At 60.8% G+C, this 19,763-nt stretch overlaps 2 protein-coding genes across 5 annotated transcripts; both read right to left on the reverse strand.

Annotated features, from left to right (window-relative positions):
• Positions 1–1,265: 1,265 nt before the first annotated feature.
• On the reverse strand, positions 1,266–7,867 carry IL32 (interleukin 32). 4 transcript variants are annotated; one of them, XM_060648249.3, is made up of 8 exons: positions 7,769–7,867; positions 4,296–4,338; positions 3,165–3,413; positions 2,960–2,998; positions 2,757–2,813; positions 2,323–2,352; positions 2,092–2,154; positions 1,266–1,888 (listed from the first exon to the last, which is right to left on the reverse strand). In XM_060648249.3, the coding sequence occupies exons 1-8, from the start codon at positions 7,777–7,779 to the stop codon at positions 1,571–1,573; spliced, it is 810 nt and encodes a 269-aa protein (XP_060504232.3). In that variant the 5' UTR covers positions 7,780–7,867; the 3' UTR covers positions 1,266–1,570. The 4 variants fall into 4 exon arrangements, with proteins under 4 accessions (XP_060504232.3, XP_060504235.3, XP_078296316.1 ...); XM_060648252.3 differs by lacking the exon at positions 7,769–7,867 and adding an exon at positions 4,454–4,743; XM_078440190.2 differs by lacking the exons at positions 3,165–3,413; positions 7,769–7,867 and adding an exon at positions 4,458–4,743 and having other exon boundaries at positions 1,267–1,888; positions 4,296–4,340.
• Positions 7,121–19,308, reverse strand: MMP25 (matrix metallopeptidase 25). Its single transcript, XM_060648247.3, has 10 exons — positions 18,675–19,308; positions 18,150–18,282; positions 16,546–16,690; positions 16,175–16,467; positions 11,342–11,518; positions 11,165–11,249; positions 10,932–11,014; positions 9,971–10,123; positions 9,625–9,882; positions 7,121–9,476 (listed from the first exon to the last, which is right to left on the reverse strand). Exons 1-10 carry the CDS (start codon positions 18,762–18,764, stop codon positions 9,205–9,207), a joined length of 1,689 nt encoding a protein of 562 aa, XP_060504230.1. The 5' UTR covers positions 18,765–19,308; the 3' UTR covers positions 7,121–9,204.
• Positions 19,309–19,763: the final 455 nt, after the last annotated feature.

Consider the following 19,763-nt stretch of genomic DNA (forward strand, 5'->3'; position numbering starts at 1 on the left):
GGGCCCCTCAGGATGACCAGGGCCACCATCAGGGTCTGGCTTCAACCTTGCCCACTCCTGGTGGACTCCCAGCTGTTCCCCAGGGAGGTGATTTTTCTAAGAATTGAGAGTTCATTAGTATGATCCAAAAGGGTCTTTAAGAAACTGGCAGATGGCGGGGGGGGGAGGGGGGGGGGTGGGCACCTGGGTGGCTCAGTCAGTTGGGCAACCGACTTTGGCTCAGGTCATGCTGTCCCAGTTCGTGGGATGGAACCCTGAGTCCAATGTCGGGCTCTGTGCTGATGGCTCGGAGCCTGGCGCCTGCTGCGCATTCTGTGTCTCCCTCTCTCTGCCCCTCCCCTGCGCGCCCGTGCGCTCGTGCGCTCTCTCTCTCTCTCTCTCTCTCTCTCTAAATAAACATTAAAAAAAGAAAAAAGAAAAAAACAAAGAAAACACCACAGGAGTGAGTGATAGAAATGCCCCCAGCTGTGAGGCCTCCCGGCTCCCAGTCACCTCCCCACATACCTCTCACCCCTAGGCACACCTCCCTGGTCTGGAGCCTTTCCTTTGCTGGCGTGTTTTCCCCGCACCCCACCCTCACCCCACCACACCTGTCCCCTTTCCTGCTCTGTCCTCAGGTCAGGGCCCCGGAAACGGCCCCCCCCCCCCCAGCTCTATCTCAGCAGCTGCTGTTCACGGATAGACACCTCAATGCAAAAATCTGTGTGCAGCTGCAGGAAGCAGGAAGTCAGTGGGGGAGGGGGGAGCTTCAGGGAAGCGGCCTCAAAAATGGTGAGCTGGGCCGACCCCCTCCCTGCCCTGGCCTTGCTCCTGGCTCCCCTCCCCCCACCCCCTCCCCAGTTTCTGCATTTGCAGGCTCCCAGGAGGCCTGAGCCAGAGATCTGAGTCCTGTCCCGCCCTAGGCTGCCCTTCTCTCTGGTCCAGGTAGGGGTGAACCCTCCTCCCCCTCCCTACTCCTCCCTCCCCCGCCTCTGCCCCAACCTCAAAGCCAAGGAGTTTCCATGGCCTGGTGAAGGATGAAGAGCCAGGTCAGAAAAACAAGCCAAGGGGCAGATGTGCCTCAGACCTGAGCTCCCTGCTGCCCCAGCGTCAGGCAACGCGCAGGCCAGAAAACTTCCAGCCCTTTCCACAGGCCAGTTGTCACTCGTGTCCATGTACAGATTATAGAGGTCAGGTGGACCCCCCCTCCCTGGGGTCCTGCCCCCTCCCCAGCCACCGGGGGCTCCTGCCTCCCGTCCAGCAAACAGGCACTCAGTTTGATTCAACCAACTTTTTTTTTTTTAACGCTTATTTATTTTTTGAGAGACAGAGACAGAGCAGGAGCTGGGGAGGAGACAGCGAGAGGCGGGAGTCACAGATTGCGAAGCAGGCTCCAGGCTCCGAGCTGTCAGCACAGAGCCCGACGGGGCTCGGGGCTCATGCCCATGAACCATGAGATCATGACCTGAGCCGAAGGCGGACGCTTAACCGACTGAGCCCCCCGGGGCGCCCGCAGCCAACTCTTATTAGGACGCCACAGCCAGGGCGACGGGCCGGACCCGGACAAGGAAAGCGGCCGGGGAGGGCCGGGCTAGGCCTGGACGGCGCTCCTGAACACCTGAGCCACTGAGGTGCAGAAGCTGTTAAAGGCGCTCCAGACGGCCTCCACCGCGTCGCAGAAGGCCTGAAGGCCGGCGGCCACCTTCTCCCTCACCCACGCCAGCGCGGCCTGCCACTTCAGCTGCAGTTGGTAGAGCAGCCTTCGGAACAACCTCAGGGCTCTGTCACAAAAGCTCTCCTCAGTCTTCTGGACCTCGGGGTGCTCCTTCTCTTCCAGGTCAAGGACGGAGGACCTCAAGACTCTGGAACGCAGCTCCTGCCGCACTTCGGGAAGTAACGGACTGGATTCCTGCAGGGGCGGGGGTGCCGTTCGGTGCGGGGTCCCACCGGGAAGACGCGGCCCGGGTCCTGGCCCCGGCTGAGGCCTCCCCGCCTGTGTGAGAGTCTGGGAGCCAGAAGCCCGGCTCTCCACACTCGAGAAGACTCCACCCAGGGGCTCAGCCCCTCCTTGCCTCCCCACCGGCAGGGCTGCGACGGGCGTCTCACACTCACCTCGTCGTCGTTCTGATCATGGTGAAGGTCCACGGCTTCCAGCATGATCTCGTTGAAGCCATCCTGGGGAGAGGGGATGGTTCGGAGCTCCAGATCGGCTCCTGTCTGTGGCCTCCATGCGTCCAGGGGAGTGTCAAGGGAGCCAGGAGCCCAGACCCAATAACGATAACCTGGCTGTAGCCCTGGGGACGGAGCTTTGGTGGGGGCGGCGGGGGGGGGGGGGGGACTCACCTCCACCTCTCCCAGACTGAGCCTCTGTTGCTGGGGGGGGGGGGGGAAATCACTTGGTTTAAAATCCTCCCAGCCTCTCCCGCCCGCAGTCTTCTCCCCCAAGCCCCCACCTGTTGTCTGCTCACCAGGCCCCCATCACTGGGTCCAGCCCAGGGGGCCTGGGGACCAGGTATCTGGCATCCCCGCTCTGTCATCAATATGCGCAGTGACTTGATCACCTTCCTAAGCCTCCCTGGGCCTCTGCATTTCTCACCTGTGCCCTCACCTGCACGCGGGTGTGAACGAGGAGAGTGTGCCAGCAGGTGCCCAGGTGTAAGGAGTGAGCAGACCCGAGGTAGCATCTCCATCACCCTCACCGTCATCGTGGTCATTGTGAAACCACCCACACGACCCCAGCTGCAGAGTGCATGGGAGTGGGGGCCACGGCGACCCACCTGTGCTCCTTGGGATTGGTGTTGGGTCCTGTCACAGAAGATGTCCACCAGCTGGTGCTGTGCAGAGAGGAGAGGCGGAAGTGAGAGAGGCCTCATCGTTCCCCCTCCGGGGGCCCTGGGTGGCCCAGAACATTCTCAGCTCTACACAGCAGGACCCAGGTCCCCCTGTCTCCCCCAGACACACACTAGGAAGAGCTTCTTACCATTTGGTGCCTCATAAATTCAATAGGATTTCTGCCCACCTGTGGGGGTGACAGTGATACTCAGACACGTGGGACCTTGCCACCCCCCACACTTGCTGTACACACACACACACACACACACACGCACACACCCTCACCATGCATGTGCACACGCATGGGTGAGCATTGCCCCAGAGTGCTCAGGATCCACTGTGTTACCAAATACCTGTCCCTCTCTGTCCTGGCTGACGGGCTGGCCAAGGGACGGGCTGGCGGGGACGGCGCTCTCGAAGGTGGTGACAGGTATGCAGCTCTTGACAGCTGGCTCTGCAGACCCACCTCCCCTGCCCGGACCCTCGGCTTGCCCCACAGAAGCGCAGGGTGGCCCGGACACGGCATCACGGGTCTCCACCAAACCTGGTGCCGGCTCCCTGGTCACGGGGCAGTCCCTGCCACACGCGGAACGTCCACGGCTCTGGGCAAATATCTGTTGTGAGGCACCCGTCTCCACGCTTCTTGAGTCCCTGATGGCACCAGCCTGTCACCCCAATCGGGGGGCGCTGGCCGCAGGGAACAATTTGCTCTCCGACTCGGGCTCCCAAACTGGGCGTGGCCACCGAGCCTGGGGTCATTCCAGAGTCCACTATGACAAATCCCGCAGGGCCCCGGAGCCTGTGGCCAACCTCACAACGGGGGTGGGAGAGGTGACCGGGCACCCCAAAAGGGAGGAACAGACACCAAGGTCCTGGGCGGCAGGCCCAGGCAGGGAGGAATTTGTAAACTTGGCAGGAAAGCACGACCTCCCCGCCCCCAGGTTTCCAGGGTATCGGGACAGGGTCTACCCGGGATCGGCGCCTCTGGCCCTATAGACCCTCCATGCCCCAGCTGCGCCACCAACGCATCGGGTCCAGCTCCTGGAGTCACCCCCTTGCCCTCATACACAGCATTCCTCAGTATCCTTAGCAGACACACACGCAGACCCTCTCCCCGTTGTTTGCCCCCAGACCGGAAATCTGGCCCCACGATCGGGACCCACTCTCTAAAGTGAATGACTCACAGCAAAATGAAACGGTGTGGCTGTCAATAATTATTCAGAATTTCAGGCAGTGAGAGAGCATTCAACAAAGTAAGCCGGGGGTGGTTATGAGCCTGGGGCCCTGTTGAGTGCACGGGTCACATGCCTCTGACCCCCTGCTTCCCCAGTGGACTCCCCCATTGGCCTAGGAGAATGGGACAGAGCCAGGTGCACGCGGAGAGATCAGGGGGTCTGGCGGCCAGCGCGAGCGGGAGAGGGGGACACACAGCGGGGAAGTGGAATCTGGGGGGCCCCCCCACCCCTCCAATTGCTCTCACTCACCTTGGAGGACCACATGGTGGCGCAGGGCTCTGGGGGCTGTGGCCTGGCGGGGAGGAACAGGTGTGAGCTAGAGGGTTCAGGGAAGAGGCCTCCCCGCCAGCCCACCCCCCACTGGACGTCGCTTTGGCTGCAGCCTCCTCCCCCGGCTGCCAGGTCACCTCACACAGATTCTCCCAGCCTATGCTTCTGCTCCAGAGAGAGCTTCTGATTTAAGAGGGAGGAGGGAGGAGGGAGAGGCTGGGGGAGGGTGGAGCCTGGCTTGGAGGCAGGATGTGAGGCTGTGTGTGTGTGTGTGTGTGTGTGTACGCACGTGTGTGGCACACGGAGACAGAAGCTAGGACAGGGAGACCGCCTGGGAGGGGGTGGGCAGGGCCCTCTGGCTGTGCCCCCTCCGCTCTCTGAGCTGAGGTGGGGAACTTCAGAGCCCAGGAACAAGCCTCTTTCTCAACCTTACCGGCCCGAGACAGGGAAAGACAGAGGGAAAGTCCAGACTGGTGAAAGCAGATCGGAGCACTCCCAGGCTCTGGAAAATGAAGTCATCCTGTTGAGGGTCAAGTAAGGTGCTGGGGAATGCTGACTAGCTCACTTGAAATGGAGCATACCCCAGCTCCAAAGTCCAGAGAATGTTCTAAGCATCTCCAGGCCCAGGGCAGAGCAGGGCTGGCAAGATCCCTAAGGTGGCCCCACCGGGAGGGGTGGGGAGGGGAGGGGAGCTGAGCAGACTGCCCCAGGGGCCCCTGCAGGGGTGGCTGGAGGTGATGCCTGTCTGCCACGGGACAGGGTGAAGCCCTCAGTAGGAGCTGAGGGCCTAGGGTCAGCTGGCCAGACTATCCCGAGCCCTCCTGGGGCCGAGGGGCACCATGTCCCGGCCAGCCCTGAGCAGTTCTGGGGTCACCCCCAGTTCGGCTCGCCCTACTCTGGCCCAGAGTCCCCCCGCTTCACCACAGCCGTGTCTAACCTCGACACTAGGGCTGCCCGGTGCCTGGGGCCGCGAAACCGATCAAGGCCTCGGCAGGGTGGTCAGGGTGGTGGCTTCGAGGGCCGTGGGGGAAGGGCCTGTTTCAGCCTCTCTCCCAGGCCTGCGGATGGCCTCTTCGTGCTCATGTCATTCTCCTAGCATGCGCGTCTGTCCGCTAACTTCCCATTTTTATAGGGACACCGGTCTCACCGGATTAGGGCCCATCCAATGACCTCATTACCTTGATTCCCTCTGCAAAGATCCTATCTCCAAATAAGGTCACCGTCTGAGGTCCCGGGGATTAGGACTCGAACACGAGGACCTGGGCTCCTGAGGGGCCCCCAGAAGGACAGAACTGTAAAGCATATTTCCTTGGCGCAAGTCTCACTTGCATTGACTAGACCCCAGCAGGTGTCTCCTGGCCCCTTAGGAGCCCATCAACGGTCTGAAACGCCCTGTGCAAACCTCGGAGTCCAGATCCCTCCCTGAGCCATCTTTAAATTCCAGGTGGGGAGAGAAAAGGTTGCGGCTGCAGGTAACAGTCCTGGGCTTCTTTCTCGGGAAGCACGGCCCCCCGACCCCACGAGACGCTTGGCCCCTCCGTGACAGTCTCGCAGACCACCGTCTGCAAGCATTTTGCGTCACGGCAGGCTGCACCATTTTCTATACAGCTTTGGCGAGAAACAATTCACACGCAACTCCCCCACTGAAGCGTATAATTCAACGCACGGAAACGTGCACCCGTCAAGGCCAATTTCAGAACATTTTCGTCGCCTCAGAAAGGCGAGCCAGCACCCCCCCCCCCCCAACGATCCCAAAGCCCCACCCAGACACCCACGCATCTACTATCTGTCTCTGGAGTTCCCTGGTCTGGACGTTTCATATACATGGAATCACATAGAGATGGTCACGCCGTGTGACCTTATGTGGCCACCTTTTGCACTTAGCACGGGGCTTTCAATTCCTCGGGGTTGTAGCACGAACCCGCGCTTCAGTCCTTTTGAGGGCTAAAGAACGCTCCGCTGTATGAACGTGCCACTTCCCGCATCCACTCGTCCGTCCATGGACATTCGGGTTGTTTCCACCTTTTGGCTATTACGAATCACGCTACTGTGGACGCCCGTGGACAAGTTTCCGTGCGGATGTCTGTTTTTAGGTCTCTTGGGTTCACACCTAGGAGGGGAATTGTTGGCTCCTATGGTAACTGACTATGTTTTCCACTTTTTGAGGAACCACCAGACGATTTTCCAAAGTTACTGTGCCCTTTTCTATCCCCAGCAGCAGCGCGTGATGGTCCGTTTCTGCACATCCTCGCCCATGCCGACTATGAGGTTTTTGATTCTAGCCGCCCTGGTGGGTGTGAAATAGTATCCCCGTGTGGTTTTGATTTTCATTCCCCTTATGACTAGTGACGTCGAGCATCTTTTAGTGGGCTTGTCGGCCACTTGTACGTTGTCCTTGGAGGGATGTGCATTCTGATCTTTTGCCCGTTTTTAAATTGGGTCATTTACCTTCTGCTTATTAAGTTGTCAGAGTATTTTATATATTCTGGATACGAGCCTCTCGTCAGATATGTCCTTTGCAAAAATAAAATAAAATAAAATATATAAAAAGAAAAAAAAAACGGTTAAGCGTCCGACTTTGGCTCAGGTCATGATCTCACGGTCCGTGAGTTCGAGCCCCGCATCGGGCTCTGTGCTGACAGCTCAGAGCCTGGACCCTGTTTCAGATTCTGTGTCTCCCTCTTTCTCTGCCCCTCCCCTGTTCATGCTCTCTCTCTCTCTGTCTCAAAAATAAACGTTAAAAAATTTCTAAAAAATAAAAATAAAAAAAAATAAAAAGGTATGTCCTTTGCAAATATTTTCTCCCGTTTTGTGGGTGGTCTTTTCATTTTTTAATGGTGTCCTTTGAAGCACAAATATTTTACATTTTGATTATGGGACCATTTTAACGATAAAAATAATCAATTTGACCTGGCATTTTTCTGTAGTATACTTAAGTGTGTGTGTGTGTGTGTGTGTGTATATATATATATATATATATATTTTTTTTTCCCCCTAAGATTTACTTCTAAGTAATATCTACACTCATCGTGGGGCTGGAACTCACAACCCTGAGATCAAGACCCTCAGACTCCACCAACGGAACCAGCCAGGTGCCGCAGACAAAGTGTTTTGTTCCAAAGTAGGCTTCGTGCCCAAGGTGGGGCTCAAACCCAAACCCACAACCCTGAGATCAAGAGTCACATGCTGTTCTGACGGAGCCAGCCAGGCACCCTTAATATATTTTTAAAGGCTGGAGAAGAAGTCTCCGTGTAGCACTAAATGAAGCCCCAGATTTCACATTGGATGGCCCTCCTCTGAGGTCCCCTAGCCGACTTTTGAGTTTCTCTCTGTTCCCTCCTCCCACTCATTCTCTTTCCGTCTGTCACCCCACTGCCCGTCAACTCTGAATCCCAAGTTCTGCTACAAGACAGAGCAATTCAGGTCTGTCAAGCTCCTGCCACCGAACTCACCCCGCAGCCATCTGTGCTCAGGAGAAACGAAGGGCTTTCTCTCGGGTCACCTGCATTGTCCTCCTGTGTGGGGCTCATAAGCTTTTAAAATATAAGTTTCCTCCTCCATGTGTTTTGAAAGGATCCTGACAGAGGCCCGGGTTTCGGGTTTTCTGGTGGCTTGGAATTCTCAGGTCACGGGTTGGCTGAAGACACCTGGCTGTTGCCCTCTGACTGGTCAGCTTGTCCTGACCGAGGGAGGGCCCTGCACGCTGGGACAGCGGCCCGCAGCCTCAGCCCCAGGCAGCACTGTGGGCCGACGGCAACCCAGGAAGTGGCCCCTAAGAGGCTCCACCCAAAGGGGATAGATCCTACTCGAGCAAGGCCATCGACCTGATTCTGCAGAGAATGTGCTCAGGTTGGTCCCTGGGAGGGAGAACACTTCAGAGACACAGAAAAACCACAAGACAGAGATGACAGCTGTCGTCCCGGCCCCCTCGCCCATCAGGGCTGCCCCCCCAAGCTTACTCGAGCGCAGACTCCTGGCCCCAACCCCCAAGTGATTCAGGGTGAGGGCATGGGATACGCATTTTTAAGTTCCCTAGGGGATTCTGATGTGGAAGATTCCAGAAGTGCAGTTCCAGAGGCACTGATGTAGGTCCTGAATTCGGGGAGGAGTGGGAGGTGAATGAGGTGGCCCTCCCACTCATCACCCAGGGGTGCTGAGGAAGCAGTGACCCCTGGGTGGAGAGGGAACTCAGTCCACTGTCTTCACAGCACTGAGCCGCGGAGAACCCAAGAGTTCTCCCTGCGGGAAGCGGTACACACTCCAGTGTGGAGGGACTGAGCGGATTTTTAGGGATTGGAGGGTGTTCTGTTGAACCGGGACTGTTCTGGGTCCAAGATGGTGACCAGAAAGGAGGTCCACAGGGGCCTCGGTTGTGGAGGGTCGTCTGGGTGGCCACTGATATCACCCAGGATATGGCACACTCGCGCTCAGGGGTAACTTGAGGGCTGGGTCTGGGGTCCCCATCCACGTGGCATTGCCTGGGACGTTGCAGAAGCAGGACAGTGGGACACTTCTGGGAAATTCGGAGCAGCGGGTGGAGAGAGGGGCTGGGGTTCAGTGGCCCCAATCTGTCCAGTCCTCTAAAGCCCCAAACAGCCAGGGAGCCGCTATGAGGAGCCCCTGTTGCCACGTGGGGCCAGGGCTATAGTCACAGGCTGCTGAGAAGCACCAGCTCTTCCGGGAAAAAGAGCTTCCTGTAGGGGCAGCGCGTGGCGCAGCCAGGACAAAGGTGGGGGTGGGGGTGGGGCTGGGGGGGGGGAGGGGGAGAGGGGGGGTGCTGGAACGGCGAGGGTGAGCACATGGCCCGTCCAGTCTAAGGGCTAGCCATTTGCCCGCGTCCCCAGGGCGAAGCTCCACCCGCATGAGCCCCGCCCCGGGACCGTCCCCCTCAGCTGAAGGCGACGCCCCCCACCAGCGGGGGTAGAAGGGACAGCAGGAAGGACAGCGACGGCCGCCCTGAGGCCTGATTGATCTCGCACTGACAATTGCAGGCTCCGGGCTCCCGGGTGGCTTTGGGGGGCCTGGGGGAGCGCGGGCCGGCGCTGGGGGCCGGGCAGTCCAGCCACTTGGGGCCCATGGGTTGGGGGGAGTCGGACTCCGCCTTGACGCTGCCCTTGGGAAAGCGCCAGTAGTGGGCGCCCTTGAAGAAGTAGGTGTCACCTGCGGGGCAGGGAGGAGACACGTCAGGGGCCGGTCCAGGCTGCCCCTCCCGCCGCGCCGCGTCCCTCCTGAGGGCTCCCCGAAACCCCCAGGAGGGCCCCTCTCCCCGTCCCCGGGGCCCCCAGCCCCTCCCCGCGCCCTCTCCCACCTGCGTTGCTGACGGTGACATCGTCGGGGGCGTCAGGCGCCCCTTCCCAAAGGCTCAGGTCGCGGGGGTAGCCGGGGTCCGGGCGCGCGGCCGCCTCGTCGTACCGCCAGTAGCGCCCGCCCCGGATCAGGTAGGTCTTCCCGTTGAGCGGCCACGAGAACACGGCGTCCACCTGCTCTCCGGCCGGCAGCCCCAGCTCCGTGAGCGGCCGCGGGGCGCCCTCTAGCTGCCGCTCCTGGAACACCCAGAACTGGGGGCCTGCGGGGCGCGGGGGGCGGCAGGTGAGCAGGGGCGCCCCCCACCCCGCCCCCGGCGCCACCCCAACCGCGCCCCGGCGCCCGCTCACCGCTGAAGAGGAGGATGCCGCGGTCCCGGGGCCGGGCGTAGGCGGCCTGGATGACCTTCACCCCGGCGGGCAGCCCCTCCCAGAAGCGGTGGAGCCTGGCGGGCCGGGGCGACACCAGCTGTCCCGAGGGTTGAACGCGCCAGAACCAGGGGCCTGTGGGGGGGGGGGGGGGGGCGGGAGGGGTGGCCACGGGGGCCCGAGATGACCAGAGTCTTCTCCCTCCAGGGGGTGCCTGGGGGGACTCAGGTCATGATCTCAGGGCTCGCGGGATCGAGGCGGGCTCTACGCTCTCACCGAGGCGCCTGCTTCGGATTCTGTGTCTCCCCCTCTCTCTGCCCCTCCCCTGCTGGCTCCCTCGCTCTCTCAAAAATAAATAAACATTAAAAAAAAAAAAAAAAAGAAGCGCTCCTTTATTTAAAAAAAAAAAAAAAAAGTCTTCTCGCTCAGAGTGGGTGCTGGGACTCCCTCTGGCGGCTGGGCGAGGAAGTCCATCGGGATTTCACGGGTGCAGGGGCTCTGGAGTGACCAGCTCTCCTAGGACTTTCCTTTTTTTTTAAGTTCTTTTTTTTTAAGTTTATTTATTTATTTTAGAGAGAGAGAGAGACAGAGAGACAGAGAGAGAGAGAGAGAGAGAGAGCGAGCAAGCTGGGGAGGGAAGAAGAGAGGAGACAGAGAGAGGATCCTAAGCAGGTTGGCTCCAGGCTCCCAACCAGCGGCACAGAGCCCCATGTGGGGCTTGAACTCACCAACCATGAGATCGTGGCCTGAGCCCAAACCGAGAGTCAGACACTTAAAGGAACAGGCTGAGCCACCCAGGCACCCCCAGGGCTTTCCTTTTTTTTTTTTTTTTTTGTCAGCACTGAGAGTCCCGAATCCTGGGAAACCCCACAGGACTGGTGGGTCATCCTAAAGGGGTAGGACACCAACTACATGTCGTCAGGGGAGATCTAAGATGACTCACCTTTGAAGAAAAAGGTTTCACCACGGATATTAGCGATAGCATCAAAATTGCCTTCACATCGGTCAGGGGTGGGGAGAGAGGGGCTACAATGGAAAGGAGAGGTGAGCAGAGAGGGGTCGGGGCTCCTAGTGTCTTCACTTACCCTTGAGAAGAGCCCCGTGAGGTAGGGACTCTTACCAAGCCCACCTCACCAAGAACCACGCCGAGGTAGGGAGGTCACCCCCCTCACTCACCTGTCTGGGGGCGCGGTAGGGGGTGGGGGAGGAGGAGCCAAGGGTTTCCTTGTGGGCTTATCGTACGGGGTCTGGGGCACCTTCCCTGTGGAGAGAGAGCCGGAGAGGCGTGAGTCCCCCGACTCTGCTGATGAGGCCACAGGGCAAGCCACCGTCCCCGGTCCCCAGCCCCTGTACCATAGAGCTGCTGTAGGCCTTCCCGGTCGTCCTGGGACAGGCGGTACTTGTGGGGGTCGCCCACCGGGCCCTGGTAAAAAGGCCTCATGATTGAGTCGGGTGCTGAGGAGTGGCCCAGGCCCAAGGCGTGGCCAAACTCATGAACAGCCACAGCAAACAGGTCCGTCCCCTCACCATCTGGGGAAGGAGGAAGACTGGGCTCGAGCTCTACCCTTCCCCCATGCCAGAAAAGAAGGCGGCCAGGAAGCCCCCGGAGGGGGGCCTGCGGGCAGAGGGACAGCTGGACAGCGGGAGACCCTCCAGACACGGCCACACCCAGACCCCTCCCCGAGTCACCGTCTTTCCTGGGTGCTTTCACTTACTCGGGAGGTTTTTTTCTAGTAGCCTGGTCTGGCAGTTCTGGACACTTGGGGACAGGACCGGAGACCCGCAGAACGGGTCAGGGAAGGGGCAGAAGGAGATGGCCTGGACAGAGGAAGGGGTGGCCTTCCTGCCGTAGTCCTGGTCCCCAGGAAAGGAAGCCCATGCACTCGGAAACACTCTGGGGAAAGCGGGAACCTGGGGGTGCACGCGGGTCTCCGGAGGAAGCCCCAGCCTTGGAGTCTCCCTCTTTCGGGATGCCGTCTGGGGCCAGATGCCCCCACCCACAAGGAATGTCGCTCAGTCTCCTTGGCCCGGGGTTCCCAAGACGTTCGCCCCTCTCCCACGCTCATGGTGCTCCACTCCCTCCTCCCACGCACGCCCCTCTAGTGCCCACACCCCCATCCACCTTTCCGGGAGCCTCCCCCCTCCCCAGCTTCAGACGGCTCCTCAGGCAGGCTCTCTCGGCCCTGGCGGCCGGCCTCGTTCCCACCCTCTCTGACCACAGCCTCGTCCTCGGGGACCCAGCCTGGGCGCCAGGAGGGAGCCTGTGTCCACTGCCAGCTGCTGGCCGAACCCCAGCTCCTCATCGACCCAGCGGCTGCCCGCCGGCTCCTCCTCCAGCCCCGAGAGGCCGAGGGAGCGAGACAGCAAGAGAGGCGAGCAGCTGCCCAGATGTTGATGTGCCGCGTGGAAATCTCTAACCAGGGTCAGCAGTGTTGAAGGCGGAAGTGACCCGGTGAGTCGGAAAGCAAATTTCTCTCAGCCCCTCAAGGCTGCTGGACGAGAATGTGAGCGTGAAGGGGTGAGCGAGGGGTGACACGGGCCGTCATTTACGTCTCGTAAACCTCTTCCTTCCAGCCTCATTTTACGGGTGGGAAACTGAGGCACAGGGCGGTCAGGTTAAATGACAGTATGGCCAATTAGTGCCTTTCAGCAGCGACTTCACCTGACCTTGGTCCAAACGCATCCGTACTGACAGGTCTCCGTGTGGACTGTGGGTTTTCTTACTGCACTGAGTCCCTTTTCTGAGAAACTGGAGGAAGTTGGGTGTTTATGACAAGTGGATCTCTTTCCTCCTCCTTCCCTCTTCTCCTCCCCCTTTGGCCACACCCGTCATTGCACCCTTTACCCCCCCCCCCCATGCAGCTGGGGGAATTGCACAACTGCAGCCTCAGCCCCAGTCCACAAGACTCCCGGTGGCCGCTCTCCGAGGGTCATCGATACCTCCTCCCAGTCCTGCTCTAGACCTCACCAGGCAGTTCCTCTGAGCTGCCCACTAGCCTCAATTCCAAGCCCACAGCCCCTCAAGCTGCTCCCCAGCTCCAGTCCTAACTCTTAAGAGGACAAGTAGGTCAGATGTGTTTCCTATTTCATCAACACAGGCCGGCCGATGTAATCTGTAACTTCCTGTGCACCCGGGCAGACAGCTGTATCTCCCCCGTGCTCACCTCCTATCTCCTGCCCTGCCCTATGTGAGGCCCCGGCTTCGCTCACCTCCTGTAGGACAAGAACCCATCCATCCATCCCTGCATCCCTGTGTATGTCTGTCCATTCATCCATCCTTCCATCCATCCATCCATCCATCCATCCGTCCGGCTGTCCATTCATCCATCCATCCGTCCATGCATGCATGCATCCATCCATCTGTCCATTCATCCATCCATCCATCCATCCATCTGTCCATCCGTCCATCCATCCATCCATCCATCCATCCATCCATCCATCCCATCCATCTATCCATCCATCCATCCATCCATCCATCCGTCCGGCTGTCCATTCATCCATCCATCCGTCCATGCATGCATGCATCCATCCATCTGTCCATTCATCCATCCGTCCATCCATCCATCCATCCATCCATCCATCTATCCATCCATCCATCCATGTGTCCATCCGTCTATCCATCCATCCTTCCTTCCATCCATCCATGTATCCATCCATCCCACACCTCTTTCTTTCTGTTGGCTCATCCAGCATCACTAAGTGCTCAAGACCCTCATCCTAAATCACCTCAGTACCTCTCCGTATCTGTATCTGCCCCCATCCACACCCCTCTCCTTCCCTAGCAAGTTCTGTGGTCAGTGGTCTAAACTCAGAGCTCACTTCCTCAACCCCTCTCATGTCTGACTTCACTGTGGTCGGGACTCCTCCCCCACCTGCCAAGGCTGCAGGCAACCGAGGTCACTTTGTCCCCAGATGATCAGACCTAGGCCCATGTAACTTACTGGACTGGCCTGCTGCCCTTCCCACTGGTGACCACTTCCTTCTTTGCTCTAGTTCTTGGTCACCTGTGGGCCCGTTCTTTCTCCATTTCCTTTGATCCCTCCCCCCTGCCACCCTCCCCTTAACTGTGGGGCTCTCCACAGCTCCATACTTGACCCTCACGTTCTACACTTTCCTCCTAGAGCCTTAGCCACCCCCCGAGTACCACTGACTCTAATCTGCCACGAGGCCCAGCTCATAGCAGCTGGCAATGAACAGAGCGCTACTTCAGGCCGGCCCTGTGCTGACAGCCGTAGGTCAATTACTTATTAAATCCGCAAGCCCACCCTGCCAGCAGGTACTGTTGTAACTCCCATTTCTCAGACGAGGAAACTGAGCACATCGAGGTCAAGAAACTTACATGCGTGGCAAGCAGAGGAGCCCTAACCTGAGTTCCGCTTCAAGCCGGCATGCTTAAATGCTGCGTGACACAGCCTCAGGTCTGTGCATGCTGTGGGCACCCCGCCCAAACCCTACAGAGCCTGTGCGCCCATCCTCTGGCTGCCCCCCTCCCCAGAAGATGGCTCTCCCTTCTGGCCAGCCTCCAGGCCACGGGAAGCTCGCAGCCAATGGCGGATTGCTAAGACTGGAAGAGCTGGAACCCTAGCCCCCAGGCAGGACCGACCCTGTGAGCTATTCATGCTCCTGAGCTCAGGCTCCTCTCAGCTGAGACCACTGTCCTGGCTAAGCCTCCTTCCCCAGCCCTCTCTTGCTTCCCTTTCCCCTGAGAACATACCCTGCGAAACTGCTTGCACAAGACTTTTCAACGCGAGCTCCACTTCTGGGGAACCTGACCTAAGCCAGAGAAGTCCAAGTTCTAAAGCAAGACACTCAACCGCTAATGCACCGCCTGCACGGAAGGGCCCGCAAGCAGTGCAAACCCGAGGCCAACGTGAAGTCACCCTGCCCTCCAAGGGCCGGCTCTTCCTCCTGCGGCACCTCCCACGGCCATGAACAAGACCCCTTCCTGTCCGTCCCCTCTGCCGCCAGGATCCAGTCGGATCCCAGTCCCTGCCCATCCGACTAAACAGCCCTCCGCCCCCTCACCTTCATCCACCTCTTCCCCGGACCCTGCCACAGCTTCCTGCCTCCCTGCCTCTTATCTCGCCCCCCAGCACAGCCAGTGGTATTTCCAGAATGTGGAGCCCTCCATCCCTCCCATTCCCTCCCCCTGCTTCCAAGGCCCTCTGGGTCATGGGGCATACCAGCCTCTGCACTCCTCTTCAGTCTCCCTCCTCACACCATCCTTCTGCCTTCCTGCCCCAGATGTCCCCCCCCCCACCCTCACCCCTGTGCCACTAGCCCTGACTACCCTGTGTCAGCCAGCTCACTGGCTTGCGCGTTGTCCTCTGCGCCCTCCCCGCACCCCCACGCACTCGGGGACAGCGGGACCTGGTGGGCTAGTGGGCACGCGGTACACATGTGTGGAATGAACAAAGTCACCACTTCTAGGAAGCCCCATCCGTCAAAGGTTCTGGGCGGGCCTCCGCTCGAGGCCGTGGTTCTCCGGGACTTCCTCTGCTATGATTTTCCGCAGCCGCATCACCGTGTGTAGCAACTGCCGGTTACCCTTCTGACTCAGCTGCTGCGCACGGCTGCTTTCACATCTCTCGGTCCTCAGCTCCAGCTTGGAGCTGGACCCCCGAGAGGCCTCTGTGATAGGCGATTCTGTGTGTCCGCTGAGCCAGCCTGTGGCGCCCAGTTGTTTAGCCGAGCACCAGGCCAGGTGTGGCTGTTTGGGTTATCGCGTAGATGGGCTCTGCATCTACGATCAGTTGACTGCAAGTAAAGTAGATCGTGTTCCACGGTGGGCGGGCCTGGTCTCATCAGTTGAAGGCCTTAAGAGCAAACCTGAGGCTTCCCAGGGGGAGAAGGGAATTCTGCCTCCAGACCGCAACACAGAAATCCTGCCTGGGTCTCAGGCGAGCCGGCCTGGCCTGCAGACATCGGACTCAGGACTGCAACATCAACTCTCACTTGAATTTCCAGCCTGCAGGACTGCCCTACAGATTTAGGCTCGCCAGCCTCCACCATCCTACGAGCCAGTTGTTTAAAATAAATCACTTACACACACGCGCGCCCACACACGAGCATCCTACTTACTGGTTCTGTCGCTCTAGAGAAACCCAACGGACACAGCGTCCGTCGATACGTGTGATTTCATAGGGACAGACAGACTCGGGGAGGGGACGTCTCGGAAGGTCGTACCTTTTGACCCATAAGTCCAGATCTCCTCGTCGTCGAAGTGCGTGTCCCCAGAGATGGCGTGTTCCCCGGGGAAGAAGGCGTGGGCTAGGGTCCCTCCCTGCCCGTCGAAGGGGTAACTGTCCTGGTGGTACGCCCGGGCAAAGTCAATGACGATGTCGGGCTCCGTCGGGCTCTGAAAGCCCACCTCCTGGAATTTGAGGCCTGACTCGACGCCCCAGGTGGCCAAGGCGTGGTGCATGAGGGTCCTCACCATCTCCTGGCTCAGTGCCGAGCTCTGGGGGAAGGAGTGCACCCTGGGGAGACAGAAGGCAGCCGTTGGAGGCTGGGCCCGGCAGGCGGCGGGCCAGGGTGGGGAGGACACCGTCTCCTACCTCCACGTCAGCGTTCGCTTCTTCCACACGCTGCCGCTCAGGGCGTAGCGCCGGCGCCGGCGACGACGTCTCACCAGCTCTGCCGCCCCCAGCACATCAGGCAGGGAGCAGCGGGGCCTGTGCATGGTGGCCATGGTCACCGGGTCTGTGGGAGGGGTTGCGGGGCAAGGGGATCAGCAGGAGGACAACCGGCTCTAGTCACGGACCCAGCCGCTTCTCCAGGGACCAACAGGCTCAGGGAGGCCGAACCGCGGGCGCAAGAGGGCCCCGCCGCTTGGATTTGCACACAGGCTGCCCAGTTCCAGAAGCCAGCTCATCCCAAAGGACAACACAGCTCTTCAGGACAGCGCCCCAGCCTTCACCGGGCCCTGGACGGACTGCTGCCTCCATGCGGTGCTCGGATCTGGGGTCTGGGGTCCTGCTTCCCTGAGCCCTGGTGATGGGACCCAGCGGAAAGGAGCCATGGGGTGCCGTGTGGACTCGTCTGAGGCTGGAGCCCCCTAGGCCACACCTGACACCATAGGTCCCCAGTCCTCACCAGGCGGGCTGGGTCTCTGGTCTCCCAGGTTAGACCTGCCTGGAATCCTCTGTCCTAGCTCGGCTCCCTTCCCAGCTGTCCCCTCGTCTTCAAGTGAAGGTCAAAGCTGACCACTGGTCAGGTGACAAAGGGCAATCGAGCACGTACAGATGCAAACACTACTCGGCGGGGAACAGGGCACACAGAGGTCCTATCTCCTCCTGTGGCCGGCCAGTGCGCCCTCGGTTCCCTTCTTCCCCATTTTACCCAAGAGACGAGCCTCTCAGCTCTACCTCCAAAACATGCACCTTGAATTCAGCTCCCTCCTTCCTGGTCTCCATTCTCCATCAGCAACCAGAGGAAGCTTCCAACTGTAAATTCAGTCCAGTTGTCTCCCTCCTTCAAATCCTCTGGTGGTTGCTTATCATGCTTGTAATCAAACCCAAACGTCTTTCAAGCATCACACCCCCCCTCCCCATCCCCCAGTCAGGCTCTTGCTTAGCTTTTCAATCCTCCTCTCATTACAGGCACACCACCTTGTGGCTACCACAGGGCCTTTGCACTTGCCTGGGACTCTCTCCATCTTCCCATGGCTGGCTCCTCTTATTTGCATCCCATGCCTACCACAGGACCTTTGCACTTGCCTGGGACTCTTCTCCATCTTCCCATGGCTGACGCCTCTTATTTGTGTCCCATGGGTTCTTTGTCTCATACGAGCTCCCTTCAACCCATGACCCCTTTCAGAGGGATCTTCCCTGACCAGCATTTTATTCTCTTCAAAACACGAATCACCATCTGAAATGACCTGGCATATTTCGAGTCTTGATCTGTCTGTCTCTCTCTCTCTAGAGGGATGAGAGCAGGGACCTTTTCTGCTTTGTCCATCACTGTACCAGTAGAGCCAGAAACGGCCTTACCCATTAGAGACTCTTAGTAACTATTTACTAAAAAGAAACGCCTGAGAACCTCCTGGGTTGGTCCCGGGGATCAGCGTTTTCATAGCTCCTGGGATTCAGGTGTGTGGGGAGGTTTAGAAACCGCTGGGTGCAGGGGCAGGGCGGGGGCAGGCGGGGCTGCGTCTACCTACCCAGGAGGCCTGTCTCAGGCAGCCCGGCAAACCTCTGCATGACCTTGATAGCATCCCTCAGCTTGGCAGGGCTCTGCAGCTGTGCTTGGGCAGGGTGGGGTGGTGGCAGGTAGCCGTAGCGGGTCAGCCAGTCCTAGGCCGCAGGAAGGAACAGGTGAAGGGGGGAAGAGTGCGAGAGACTCCCCCTTCCCGTCTCCATCCTGGGAGCCCCACCCCTCGCCAGCCACCCAGAGCCCGGGGGTCCCAGCCCCGGCGACTGCCTGCTGTCCCTCTCAGAGTCCGGTCGCTCCAGCCCTGGGCTCTGCCTAGATCCATCGGTCCTGGTCTCCACCTCCCCGCCCCGAGCCCTTTATAGATCTTCAAATCCCAGCCCCAAACCTCATGGGTCCGAGAATCTGGGTCCCCAGACCCCATCCCCCGGCGCTCTGACTTGGAATCAGCCCCCAGCCTCCTCCTCCGGACCCAGGCGCCCTCCCCCCCCCCAGCCCCCCGCACTCCCCAGGGGCGCGCAGACCCGGCGCTCACCACTCCCAGGCTCACGTCCTGCGCGGAGGGCTCCTGGGCGCGCGCGGGCGGCGGCAGCAGCGGGAGCAGCAGCGCGAGCAGCCCGAGCATGTCCGCGGGGCTCGGGGGGGGCCCGACCGCGGCGGCTCCGGGGACCCGGGGCAGGGGGTCGGGGGCCGGGAGAGGCCCGGGGAGCCCTGCGCGAGGTGGGAGCGGTGGGCAGGAGGACGGGGCGCCGGGACCCAGGGGGGCCCGACGCGGGGGACACGGAGGCGTCCAGAGGAGGGCCCGGGGGTGGAGGGGGGGGGGGGCTGGGGTCGCTGCGGGTCCCGGGAGGCCGGAGAGGGGACGGGAGGGGCGGCGGTGCAGCCTCTCCGGGTGCGCGGCGGCGGCCTCTGGGTCCCGGGCCGGCCCGGCCCCTCCCCCCGGGCGGGGCAGGGCTGTCGCACCGGATGAGCCCAGTCTTCGGACGGCCCGCGGGCAGCGACCAGCCGGACCCCGAGACCCTCCTCCGGGCGCTTCCGAGAGCGCGGGCGGCGCGGGTGGGGGGTGGCGGCGAGGAGCCCGTACCGAGCGCCCCCCGTGCCTCCCCCGGCCGCAAGTTTCTCTTCCCAGAAGCCGGCTCCGCTGGGACTCTCCCGGGCACGGCTCGTTTCTCCTTTCTCCGCACGCCGCGGCCGGGCCCGGGGGGGGGGGGGGGGGGGGGGAGGGGCGGCTCCGCGGCGCCCCTCCCCCTCCCGCCCTGCCGGAGCCCCCCCGCGGCGGGGGGCTGGGACGCGCCCCTGCTCCGCGGGCGCCCGGGGGCGCTGGTCCCCCCGCCGCGCGGTCTGCGGGGGTCTCGGCGTCCGCGGCCCGCGCCCCCCTCGCCGCAGGTGCCAGACGTTTAGGATCCGGGGGCCCGGGCGGAGGCTCGGGCGCCTAGGACCCGGGAGGGGGCGGGGGGAGGGGCGGATCCCGCAGAGGCTCGGGGACCCGCAGGGCCACGCCTCAGCCCTTCCCGGGGAAGCCCAGGGAGAAATGGGCGGGGGGGGGAGGGGGCTCCCCGAGAGGGGCAAGGGGCGCGCGAGGACCAAGGCTCTGTCTCTGGAGCCGCGCAGCGACCGGGCCCCA

The sequence above is a fragment of the Panthera onca genome, chromosome E3, assembly GCF_046562875.1.
Source record: "Panthera onca isolate mPanOnc1 chromosome E3, mPanOnc1 haplotype 2, whole genome shotgun sequence".
In the NCBI taxonomy this organism is placed as follows: domain Eukaryota; kingdom Metazoa; phylum Chordata; class Mammalia; order Carnivora; family Felidae; genus Panthera; species Panthera onca.

Coding starts and splice junctions, on each gene's coding strand:
- IL32 (XM_060648249.3), bottom strand. Junction 2,814..2,959: donor AATTTATGAGGCACCAAATG/GTAAGAAGCTCT, acceptor CTCTCTGCACAG/CACCAGCTGGTGGACATCTT. Junction 1,889..2,091: donor ATGATCAGAACGACGACGAG/GTGAGTGTGAGA, acceptor CCGCCCCTGCAG/GAATCCAGTCCGTTACTTCC.
- MMP25 (XM_060648247.3), bottom strand. CDS start 18,764: ATGCTCGGGCTGCTCGCGCTGCTGCTCCCGCTGCTGCCGCCGCCCGCG. Junction 16,691..18,149: donor GCCTGAGACAGGCCTCCTGG/GTAGGTAGACGC, acceptor CCCCTCCCACAG/ACCCGGTGACCATGGCCACC. Junction 11,519..16,174: donor CTGGACTTATGGGTCAAAAG/GTACGACCTTCC, acceptor CTCCTTCCCCAG/ATGGTGAGGGGACGGACCTG.